Source organism: Oncorhynchus kisutch, linkage group LG30 (genome assembly GCF_002021735.2).
Source record: "Oncorhynchus kisutch isolate 150728-3 linkage group LG30, Okis_V2, whole genome shotgun sequence".
NCBI lineage: Eukaryota > Metazoa > Chordata > Actinopteri > Salmoniformes > Salmonidae > Oncorhynchus > Oncorhynchus kisutch.
The window spans coordinates 21,669,690-21,682,837 of NC_034203.2; the positions used below are offsets into that span (position 1 = coordinate 21,669,690).

Genomic DNA, 13,148 nt, shown 5'->3' on the forward strand with positions numbered 1-13,148 from the left:
CAAATAAGCAAACACAGTTTGGTGTTCGTCAAAAGGCATGTGGGAAACTCCCCAAACATATGGAAGAAGCTACTCTGGTCAGATGAGACTCAAATTTAGCATTTGGCCATTAAGGAAAACGCAATGTCTGGCGCAAACACAACACCTCTCATCACTCTGAGAACACCATCCCCACAGTGAAACATGGTGGTGGCAGTATCATGCTGTGGGATGTTTTTCATCAGCAGGGACTGGGAAACTTCTCAGAATTGAAGGAATGATGGATGGTGCTAAATACAGGGAAATTCTTCAGGGAAACCTGTTTCAGTCTTCCAGAGATTTGAGACTGGGGCAGAGGTTCACCTTCCAGCAAGACAATGACCCTAAGCATACTGCTAAAGCAACACTCGAGTGGTTTAAGGGGAAACATTTAACTGTCTTGGAATGGCCTAGTCAAAGCCCAGGCCTCAATCCAATTGAGAATATGTGGTATGACTTAAAGATTGCTGTACACCAGCAGAATACATCCAACTTGAAGGAGCTGGAGTAGTTTTCCTTGAAGAATGGGCAAAAATAATCCCAGTAGCTAGATGTGCCAAATGTATAGAGACATACCCCAAGAGACTTGCACCTGTAATTGCTGCAATAGTTATGCACACTCAAGTTTTCTGTTTTATTAGTTTGTTTCACAATAAACATATTTTGCATCGTCAAAGTGGTCGGCATGTTGTGTAAATCAAATGATACAAAGTCCCCAAAAACTATTTTAATTCCAGGTTGTAAGGCAACAAAATAGGAAAAATGCCAAGGGGGATGAATACTTTCGCAAGCCACTGTAGAGGTGGTGTACTGGGTGAGTCCAGTGGGTGTTCATTTGGATGGGACTGACAGCAGTTGTTGTATCTGTAAATTTTTCGCAGTGTACATGAATACTGAGGAAACCTATGTGGATATCACTGTATGAGGACACAGTCAGACACACCACTATTCTGAAAAACAAGACTCGCGTTGTCTATTTGTGGCCGTGACCCCAATAAATCATAAACACTGGGACTCCCACTGAAAATGAAAATAGCAGTTGAAAGCAAATAATGGGATATGAACAAAACATGATAAAATCTCATGTTAACATGGATCAGATTGACTAAAGGAAAGCAACACAAGCTAAAGACGTGCAAGGTGACATTGAGAGAATAATTTACTACATGTTTTATTGATGAGGAGATGGAACCAGGCCAAGTGACCTTCAATGATTCACTAGTTAATGATGAGCAATTCATTTGACCTCTTAAGTGTATCATCAATAGCAGACCTAAATAAGAGATCCCAAGATAAAATAGAACAAAAGCACCAGTGTTGTGCCATTCACGATAATTTGCTCATTTCTAAGCCTGTGCTTTCTTGATTCCCCCCTGTGCCATTTGGTTTCTGTCTTCATTGTAAATAAATAAAAATCAGCTTTTGTTAAAATTAACCTTAAAATACAGACAGGTTAATGCAGAGGTGTTAAACTCATTTTGCCCCACAGGCTGCATTCAGTCTTCACCAAGGTCCGGAGAGCCACACTTAAAATTGGTTATATTTCCTCGTCGTCAAAGTTTGCTGAAAATTGCCGTCTATCCATCGCTTTTGTATTTTTTTTATGCTTCCTGACTGTCTAGCTTTTCGGTGGCTGATCTGTGGCATGTTTTACTCAACTCCATTAAATATTCAGAAGTGAATGCCGCTACATGTTCAAGAGACTCTCTAAAAAACGTTATTTTTGGTAATACATGCAGAAGCACTGGGAAAATCATGTCCACAGCTCTGTTTTCTTGGAGTTGAATTCAGTGTAGAGCAGCATAAAGAGACTATAAATGTAAGTCCATTATCATTTCTACAGTTTCATATTTGTTGTTGTTGTTGCCATTTCTATGTCGATTGAGATTGTTTTAAAAAAAATGTTGTTTTTTTTATTTAAAAAATGTTATTAATAAAAATACATTAAAAAACCCTCAAACAGGCCCGGATTGAAGGGGCTCGCGGGCCGGATCCATATGACAGCCCTGGGTTAATGAGAGAAACTGAAAAGATAAAACATGTTGCACCATTTATGCTCATCCACACTGAATTCAACTCAGAAGAAGAGCTGTGGACATGATTTTACCCAGTGCTTCTGCATGTTTTACCCCAAAAACTTTTTAGAGAGTTTCTTGAATGTGTAGCGACATTCACTTCTGAATATTTAATGGAGTTGAGTAAAACATGCCACAGAACAGAAGGGAACAGACATAACTAAGACAATTTGTGTGATGTCGCAACAACAAGGCAAATGATGTGAAAGCAAATTAAACCAAGAATTTCCCACATTCAAACGGATATGAATAATTCAAATAAGACATTTCAACAAAAACAATTCAACAAAAATAAATCTGAGCCATTCAGTAGAGATTTAAAATCTAGCTCTAGTCGAAAACAACAGGCACATCTTTCTGGACTGATCAATGGCCTTTTCTCACTCTCACATTGAATATCATGGTTTCCTTCCCTCAATGTGCTCTGATTAATTCCACAGAAGTTTTGTGCTTGTTTTTTTCCCTCCTTCTTGTCACCCTCTTCTCTCCATAGTTCAAACGAACAAGACATAAAAAAGAAGCGCTTGTGACCTAGAACTGAAAGAGAAGCTACACACTTTCTTTTTTGTGAAGACACCTTTGCAAGATATTTGAAGATATTTTTAGATATCACATCCACAGTCATAGTGCCTGGGGCTTAAGTCAGAGCATAAAAGGTGAAATACTTGTTGTTTCCTGCTCAAAAGACCATCTTGACACCATTGATGTTGGATGTTGACAGCTACAATGATAGTGGTATACACCCTAGAATTGGTACTGATCTTGTGTTGAGTATAGGCTACAGCAGCCTTTCACACCATAGTGCTGAAGTGCATGTCTCTAGTTCATTGCACTACAATATATAGCTGCAGACAAACTGACCACTGATTGTAGCATCTACACCATCCTGCGCCATGCTTTTCCTCTCTTACAAGCACGCATGAGCGCGCACGCATACACACACACACACTTCCTCCCACACACACGGATGGCAATACACTTTTACATCAGTTAGGTAAAACGTAAAAAAGAATGCGGCATCTATGATGACAGTAGATCCTGCAGGTGCTTCAGTTATGAGAGTAGTTTGGCTGAAGTGGCTGCTCGTTTGTCTCTTATCCTCTCCTCCTCTCCGTACAGAACAGCACTATGTGGCCCAGCAGACTGATCCTTATCAGCCATATGGACGCATGGCAGCCCAGACCACAGCTGGACGAGGCTGGACTGTAAATAGGAGCTGCCAGGAAGGTTTTCTTGGCATGCCGCCTTTTATCCAGGCGAGAACAAAGATGAGGTTTGTCCTTCACTCTCTCCACAAAACACGAACATTCCGGTTTTATTTAGCATATAAACAGCATGATTACCAGGTACAGTACTAAGCTTCTTCAAAGTAAATAGCAGTTCTGCCCTGCCTGAATCTACTAATATCCAGTTACTGGCAGTCACAGCCACAAAATCCAGTAGTTTCAGACCTTTTGGCACTAGGACAACATGGCTGATGAAATCAGATCAGAAGTCATGGGCCAGTACACATGTAAAGTATGACAGACACAACGCCCTACTCATGTCGCTAATTACATCACGGACTATGCGTGTACTACTTTGTCACCTGTTTACTTTGAATTAGAAATAACTAGAACCATCCTAAATATGAATCAGGACCATTAACTGACCTTTTTATTCTTATTTTTGTTAATCAACACGTCCACTATATCAGGGGATATTACTTGTATCCTATAAATGTAAAGTACATATTTGCAGGTCTAAGATGTTGGTAATAGAAATTAATGTAAATATGAGATATCGTAGGTAAACATGAATAACCTGTTGTAACCTGTTACGAACCTTCATAAGGATCTGTTATGAAAGGGCATGATATCATTCATTAGAACACTGCTTTTATTCTGATAGACTATTGGGCTACCTTTTGTTTTTTGTGTGTGTGTGCGCAATGGCCTTTTATCAAATAAGAGATTCCCTGACGGACGTAAGTAAAATAAATAAAAACTCAAATACAATAACAACATCAACCAAATAAACCCAAAAAGAGGAACTCTGTTTAGAAAACATGAATATATCCCTCCGTCACATCAACTAATAAATTGTGTTTATTCTTGCCCATGACAATCAACATCATGGTTCAATGCTAGTATCTAGAGTGAGAGAGAACTAATAACTTATTATTGCCACAGTCCTGCTGTAAATCCAAGTTGATGGTCATCCTTTGTTACGGTTTTGCATTTCCAAGGATCCAACATCCAAGCATCCAACATCCAGGCAGCAGTGTAGGGCTACAACGTGGTCTCATACTCCAGGCGCTCCTGAACTGTAGTGTCATCTTTGTACTGGAGTCTGGGCGGCGTAGGGGAGCAGTCTATGGCCAGGATGGCCTTGCGTATACTCCTGTCCAATACGTGCCTCTCCCAGGCCGGATAGCGGTTCCGACACAGGTCTATTTTGATGACTGTCTCATCGATGCGTGGGGCACGGGAGGACGGCGTGGAGGGGGCGGTGGGTCTCACCTGAAACACGGGCATGCAGCCGTCCCTCTCTGTGTATTTGCCGTCCCTGCCAATGGTGCCGTCCCCCGATATAAGAGGCACACCACGGTTGGACCTCAATGAGTTGGTGGCCCCCTCAGCAGGCAGCGTGAAGGCAGCCGTGGGGTCGTCCAGCACGAGGCTGGGTGAGCGTCCGAATCGGGGCCCGTTGGGGTGAAAGAAGGCGTAGTACATGAGCATGAAGACGATGCCGGTGAGGAAGCTGCTGAAGATTACACAGAGGGCGGGGACGGCGAAGGCATCGGTGCTCTGAGGGACGCGGTACAGGTACCACAGGGCACTCAGAGCAGTGTTCTCCAGCAGGATCACAAAGTAGTAGATGAAGAGCCGACACCGAGTACGACCCTCCTTCACATTAAACCAACTGAAGATGTAGATGATCCCCACGACCATGTCGAAGACAATCTCCTCCCACTTGGTGATGCAGAACTCGGTCTCACAGTGGACTATCCAGAAGGTCATAATGCACCAGTGGAGGACGATGAAGATACCAAAGTAGAGCTGGAACACGGAGGCGAACAGGGCGAAGGTGATGACCCGGGCGGCAATGGTGAAGAAGTGCCAGCAGAACTGGATGATGACGGCCAGGTAGCTGATTGGCTTCTTATCATCCCGGGAGTCTCGTAGGGCTTTCTGATAGGATGCCAAGGCCCAGGCCAGAGACACCAGGGAGGCAGCCGCTGTCATTCCTATGGAGACACAGAAAGGACAAAAAAACTCTATGAGATTCGCAGTCACATTCACAGGTATAACATAATCAGAGAGTATGGTAACTCAAACTGTTATAGACCTATATCCATCCTGCCCTGCCTTTCTAAAGTCTTTGAAAGCCAAGTTAACAAACAGATCACCGACCATTTCGAATCCCACTGTATCTTCTCCGCTATGCAATCTGGTTTCCGAGCTGGTCATGGGTGCACCTCAGCCACGCTCAAGGTCCTAAACGATATCATAACCGCCATCGATAAAAGACATTACTGTGCAGCCTTCTTCATCGACCTGGCCAAGGCTTTCGACTCTGTCAATCACCGCATTCTTATTGGCAGACTCAACAGCCTTGGTTTCTCAAATTACTGACTCGCCTGGTTCACCAACTACTCCTCAGATAGAGTTCAGTGTGTCAAATCGGAGGGCCTGGTGTCAGGACCTCTGGCAGTCTCTATGGGGGTGCCACAGGATTCAATTCTCGGGCCGACTCTTTTCTCCGTGTATCAATGATGTCGCTCTTGCTGCTGGTGATCCTCTGATCCACTTCTACGCAGACAACACCATTCTGTATACTTCTGGCCCTTCTTTGGACACTTAACAAACCTACAGACGGGCTTCAATGCCATACAACACTCCTTCCGTGGCCTCCAACTGCTCTTAAATGCTAGTAAAACTAAATGCATGTCTTTTAATGGATTGCTGCCCGCACCCGCCCACACCCGCCCGCCTGACTAGCATCACTACTCTGGACAGTTCTGAGTTAGAATATGTGGACAACTACAAATACTTAGGTATCTGGTTAGACTGTACACTCTCCTTCTAGACTCACATTAAGCATCTCCAGTACAAAATTTAATTTAGAATTGGCTTCCTATTTTGCAACAAAGCCTCCATCACTCATGCTGCCAAACATACCCTTGTAAAACTGACTATCCTACCAATCCTGGCCTTAGGCGATGTCATTTACAAAATAGCCTCCAACACTCTACTCAGCAAATTGGATGTAGTCTATCACAGTGCCATCCGTTTTGTCACCAAAGCCCCCATATACTACCTACCACTGCGATCTGTATGCTCACGTTGGCTGGCCCTCACTTCATATTCGTCGCCAAACCCACTGGCTCCAGGTCATCTATAAGTCTTTGCTAGGTAAAGCCCCGCCTTATCTCTGGTCACCATAGCACCCATAACACCCTCCCGTAGCACGCTCTCCAGCAGGTATATTTTACAGGTCATCCCCAAAGCCAACTCCCCCATTAGCTGCCTTTCCTTCCAGTTCTCTGCTGCCAATGACTGGAACGAATTGCAAAAATCCCTGAAGCTGGAGACTTATATCTCCCACACTAACTTTAAGCATCAGTTGTCAGAGCAGCTTACCAATCACTGCACCTGTACACAGCCCATCTGTAAATAGCCCACCAAACTACCTCATCCCCGTATTGTTATTTATTTTAGCTCTTTGCACCCCAGTATCTCTACTTGCACATCATCATCTGCACATCTATCACTCCAGTGTTATTGCTAAATTGTAATTATTTTGCCACTATGGCCTTTTTATTGCCTTACCTCCCTACTCTTACTACATTTGCACACACTGTCTAAAGATTTTCTATCGTGTTATTGACTGTACGTTTGTTTATCCCATGTGTAACTCTGTGTTGTTGTTTTTGTCGCACTGCTTTGCTTTATCTTGGCCAGGTCACAGTTGTAAATGAGAACTTGTTCTCACCTGGCCTACCTGGTTAAATAAAGGTGATATTTTTTTTAAATACTTTTTTTTTAACTACATGGGAGTAATGTGTGGAGTTTTTTGTTCCTGTAAGTCAGCCATGATGTGATGACTCTTTAATAGATACTGTACCGGTATGTATAATGTCTCAAATGGATGAGTCACAAGAAATGTGTGAAGAAAAAAGATATTCCCAGGAAGTATTTAAAGAAGAACACTTTTCAAAGAGCAACGCAACACCAAACAGAACCGGGAGCCAAACAAACGTTTTTTTTTACACCAAAACACAAACACAAGCACATTTGGGAGACAAACAACCCTTCAGGAGGAACTGCATAACATTATATATTCCTCCACTCAGTGACTCTCTGCAGCGCAATTAGCTCAATATGAAACCCATTCTTATCCAAGCTGCCTGTAAAATACAGCAATTCACAGGGCCCACTGGTGGCGTTTAGCTCTGAAATATCTGAACTGAGGGACTGTATTGTTGCTTTGTACTCAATAAAATCCAGTAAAGATGGCTGTGGTCCAGGGATCCCTGGCTGTATGACACTGGGTTTGACACTGGGTTTCTCTGAGGAGCTGGGTGCCATGGTTCAAGTGCCAAGTGCTCATGGCGCTGGAGTGATCGTCCTCTATCAAGAGGAGACTCTCACTCTCCTGGACTCGATACCAGAGGGAGACAACAGCCTACACACGCACTTGCATGTACACACACACACACACACACACACACACACACACACACACACACACACACACACACACACACACACACACACACACACACACACACACACACACACACACACACACACACAATACTTTGGTCTGACTGACAAGTGCAAGAGGCAAAGAGCACAAGTGGACAGACTGAATTGACTGCATTTTACTATCTTTGTTAAATCCTATTGAATATACTGTATCTACTGTTTATTATTTCTCCGTAACTGCAGGTACTGCAGGATTTTGTTCCAACTAGGCACCACACCTAACCAACTGAACTAGGCACCACACCTAACCAACTGAACTAGGCACCACACCTAACCAACTGAACTAGGCACCACACCTAACCAACTGAACTAGGCACCACACCTAACCAACTGAACTAGGCACCACACCTAACCAACTGAACTAGGCACCACACCTAACCAACTGAACTAGGCACCACACCTAACCAACTGAACTAGGCACCACACCTAACCAACTGAACTAGGCACCACACCTAACCAACTGAACTAGGCACCACACCTAACCAACTGAACTAGGCACCACACCTAACCAACTGAACTAGGCACCACACCTAACCAACTGAGCTAATTGATCAGTTCAGGGCCTAAATTCAACACGCCTGGTCTTCCAGGTCGGTTAAATCAAAAGCATGAAGTGCGAGGGTTGCCTATCCCTGCCCTAGGGATTCAATGGAAACTCTTTACACTACAATCTGACTGTAAACACTGAAAGTAGGAGCAATACGAAGGTTCATTGGCAGCCATCCAAGTTCATGCGACCCCTTAATCACATGGAGGAGGACCCCATGAATATCCTGGGATACATCCAAAATGGTACCCTATTCCCTATAGCCCTCCAACTCAACTCTGGACCTGGAAGCCAGTTCCACTGTGTTCTTTCATTGTTCCCCTCTAATCAGGGACTGATTTTGACCTGGGACACCAGGTGTGTGCAATTCATTATCATGTAGAACAGAAAACCAGCAGGCTCCGGAGCTTTTAGGGTAAGAGTTGAATACCCCTGTCCTATATAGTGCACTACTTTTGACCAAAGCCCTATTGAGCTCTCTGCTGCCAATGACTGGAACGAATTGCAAAAATCACTGAAGTTGAAGACTTATATCTCCCTCACTAACTTCAAGCATCGGCTGTCAGAGCAGCCTACCAATCGCTGCAGCTGTACACAGCCCATCTGTATATAGCCCATTCATACAACCAACTACCTACCTCATCCCCATATTTGTTTTTTGTTTATTTCTGCTCTTTGCACACCAGTATTTCTACTTGCACATCCTCATTTGCACATCTATAACTCCAGTGTTAATTACTAAATTGTAATTACTTCACCACTATGGCCTATTTATTGCCTTACCTCCTTACTACATTTGCACACACTGTATACAGATTTTTCTATTGTGTTATTGACTGTACGTTTGTTTATGTGTAACTCTGTGTTGTTGTTTTTGTTGCACTGCTTTGCTTTATCTTGGCCAGGTCACAGTTTTAAATGAGAACTTGTTCTCAACTGGCCTACCTGGTTAAATAAAGTTAAATAAAAAAAGAGCAGCCCACAATATAGGGAACGGTGATTATACAATGGTGCGGTTGGTTGATACATAATGAAGACGGCTTCCTATTAACACAACGAGCAGCAGAACGGGATGTCACCATCCGACCACTAATAAACCATGCTATTCAATCATGTGCAAATTCAAAGTGAGGAACAGTGGTTATTACGGGGCATGACAGCTACTTACTGTTTCCCATAAAGTGAGCCAGAGTCCCCTCAGAAAACACACTTGCTCCATTGTTTTATTACATCCGCAAGAGCAAAGAGAGAGTGAAGCAAACTGGGAAATGAATACTGGTCGAGCTGTGCCTCATGACCCCAGTTTATCCAATAGTCTAGCGGCCTGGCTGGGTGGACTAGCTCTTGATCAACCTGTGATCATATTGTGACTTTAAAGGTTATAATAGATCAGACCACATTTAAAATGGAGATGATCACTATTCATTGCAACGCAGCTCCCTTGGCTCCTCTTATAACAAAGAGTTACTACTGTGAATTACCCACAAATACATCTAGCAACAAGCTGTGCTCTGTCTGGTGGTAGAGCTGTCCCGGATATTTCCGTTTGACTTTTACCAGAGATGGCTTTGATGATGGGGCACAAAACGAAATCCATACTTGACATTCTCTAGACCAAAGACTGTTGTGGGCAGGATACTTGTCTGTCTAATCTAGATCATGGATGAGGATGTGACTGGCTGCTATGGACATTGTTGTCCATGTAGCAACAACCTTATACATAAACCAATTCATTATCCTGGAGCTGGATGAATAAATCCAGCTTCAAAAGTTGAAAATGAAAGCCATCCAAACACCCTTTCAAATGTAAATGAAGATTTGAGATGATAGAGAAAATATAGGACAACTTCAATGCATGTGCATATCAAAGCATCGATATCTTATTTAGAACCTCACTCAAAACTCTATGGCTCCTTGTGGATGGATATGTATCTGGAACCAATGTCAATCCTGTCACCTCACTCAAGGAGTCTTACAGTACAGCAAAGTGTTACCCAATTACCCTTTCTGTAGATACCCTTTGTGTAATGTCTCCCAAATAGTCCCTATGGGCTTAAGTGTAACTGCAGTATATGCATTACTTATCTCCCTGTTCCTGGCTTTTAACACCCAGGACCATTACAGTCAATTGCATTTTGTAATCAGACGTTAACATATGGCTGACTCCTGTGCTTTTTCAATTATTTTCACTTCAAAGTCAAACCGAGTCAGTTTGTTGAGAGAGACGTGCACTCTCTCTTTTCCAGGATGTCAGAACTGGATGGCGTGATGTATACAGTAGAAATATGACAGAAAATCATTGTGTCCTTCTACTTCTGTCTACACAAAAAAATGCTATCTAGAACCAGCTGTCCCCATAGGAGAGCCCTTCGAAAAACTAGTTTTGGTTCCAGGTAGAACCCTTTTTGGTTTCAAGTAGAAGCCTTTTGGTGGTGGAAAGGGTTCTATCTGGAACCAAAACGAGTTTTTCCAAAGGGCTCTCCTATGGGGACAGCTGAATAACCCTTTTAGGTTCTAGATAGCATGTTTCTGCATAGACAGAAGTGGAAGAACACAATGATGTTCTGTCATGTTCCTACTTTTTTCTAAGAGTGTATACAATACATTGAGCTGAGAGAATCAGGTATGTATGTCTCCTTCTCTTTGTATGCCTATCAATAATATATCTATGCCTTGAGCAGAGTTTTTTTAATCAACTGTATCTATCTACTATATTGATTGGCCTATCTATTTACACATTTGTATTTGTTTGTTATTGATTAATAACAGTCTTTAACCCAGTTAGATGCAGGCCAGGCCATTAGGTGTTGGGGCGTGATGAAAGGGTTTAATGACTACTGTGTGGAGTGGGCTGATTAACAGGCTGAGGCCAGGAGTGGCAGGGAACTGGGAGGGGGATGCCATTCTTATTCTGGAGCTAGGCCCTGCGCGTGTGTGTTTGTGCACATTTAGTTTAGTGCATGCACGTGAGTGTGTGGGTGTGTGTCTGAAGAAGGAAGCAAAGCCATACCTCTGCCCACACACACACACACACACACACACACACACACACACACACACACACACACACACACACACACACACACACACCTCGAGGAGAAGGAGGAGGGGAGGGAAGCTAGAGGAATCTGCCGGGCTGCCACAGTCCAGCAGCGTGCTGTCTGGCTACTGGGTAGTGTGATTTAACTGGTGATGTAATGCTCCTCCTCTCCTCTCACAGAAGCTTCAGTAATTTGGGAAAGGAGGCGGGCTGTGGACCAGGGAGGGGCAGGGTTACATAAACCACAGCAGCATCACTGCAGCACTGGGGCTGCAATGTACCAAATGGCACCCTATCCCCTATGTAGTGCACTACCTTTAGCCAGACTAGTGCACTATATTAAAGGGAATTGGGGGCCATTTCAGACAGCAAAGGTTTTGGCTAAAAGTACTAACAGGGTACTATATAGTATAGGCACTATGTAGGGAATAGGTTTAAATTTCAGATGTAGCCTGTGTGGAAATACCTGCTTCAGCAGCAGCAGGGTCATTACTGTTGGCAGCACTGGGAAATGGATATTGTGGAAATAAAACGTTGATGAGTGTCTGCTTCCTGGTATACTGTACAGTTGAGATTTTTCAGTGCGAGTGGTTTTCTCCTCATAGACTCATGCCTTTGGCATTGTCACTGTGTTGCTGACAGTTTCTTTCACTGATTTGTCACTGCTTTTATAAGAAGGCAACCTATGGTATTCTCACTGCAAGCAACAGAGCTGGATAACTAACTATCTGGATAACTCTCTCAGTGATAATTTAAGTCAGTGAGTGAGTGGGTGAGTGAGAGGTGAATGTCTGTGGCCATGGCCGCATGATCAAAATAACACTTTTCTTAACTTCGGGGATTTAAAAAAAAAACTGCCAGGATTGGCCTTCTAAAATAAAACCAGAACAAGGGGAGAGAGTCAGACATACTGTTGTGGTAAGGAAGAAGACATTACCTCAATTAACTTATCTAGCAGAGAGAGGAATGAAGACAAGTGATTTGAAGAGCACACAGAGAGGGCCTGGGACAGGTCTGAAGCAGCCGTATCAAACCATTAACACAAGCTTATTTGGAAAAGGAGAAAGCAAGCTCTTCCGAACCATGGTGGGTTTTTAAATACATTGCCCAGTTCATCAGATTATAGGATGTATTGTTTTACCTAAATAGTTCAGACAAATGAATGGTGTGTGATATGCCACTGGGTTAAATGGTTTCTCAAATCAACACAGAAGGTATGACCTGACTTGCATTTCATAAAGCTCTCCATATTAGCTCCCTGTGATAGCGCAGTGTGTTGATGCAAACAATCTCTAATTTCTCTTGTTCTTTTCCAATATGAGAGTCACCAAGCCAAATGTGACTGCATATTCAAGCAATAGGTAACCAACAGTGATGTACCCTTGACTTATGACCGAGAGGGATTGCTGAATACCACTTATTTTTCACCTGGGATAGATATAATTCCGGAAAAGTGCTGCAAGAAATACAGTCAAGCTGAAGAATCGCTCACTTACAGGTGCTGGTTAGATAGGCCTCCTGGAGAATAATCCTTTTCCCAGGAAGGAAGTGTGTCACTCTGACAGGCTGACGACTGATGGGGTCTGGCTCACTGCTAGTGTGGGCTAAAACCACAGTAGCTATGGCAACTTCACTTAGAGAGAGAGAGAGTGGTAGGGAAATATAATGAGAACGAATGAGAGAGTGAGTGAGAATATGAGAGAGAGCAAGAGAGA

At 43.2% G+C, this 13,148-nt stretch overlaps 1 protein-coding gene across 1 annotated transcript in view; it reads right to left on the reverse strand.

Annotated features, from left to right (window-relative positions):
• Window positions 1-1,530: 1,530 nt before the first annotated feature.
• Window positions 1,531-13,148, reverse strand: part of LOC109875206 (XK-related protein 4) — a 62,561-nt gene continuing 50,943 nt past the window's right edge. Inside the window, exon 3 of the mRNA XM_020467442.2 lies at window positions 1,531-5,322. Coding sequence (XP_020323031.1) covers window positions 4,364-5,322 — 959 coding nt within the window. The 3' untranslated portion in view covers window positions 1,531-4,363. The remainder of the gene's footprint in view (window positions 5,323-13,148) is intronic.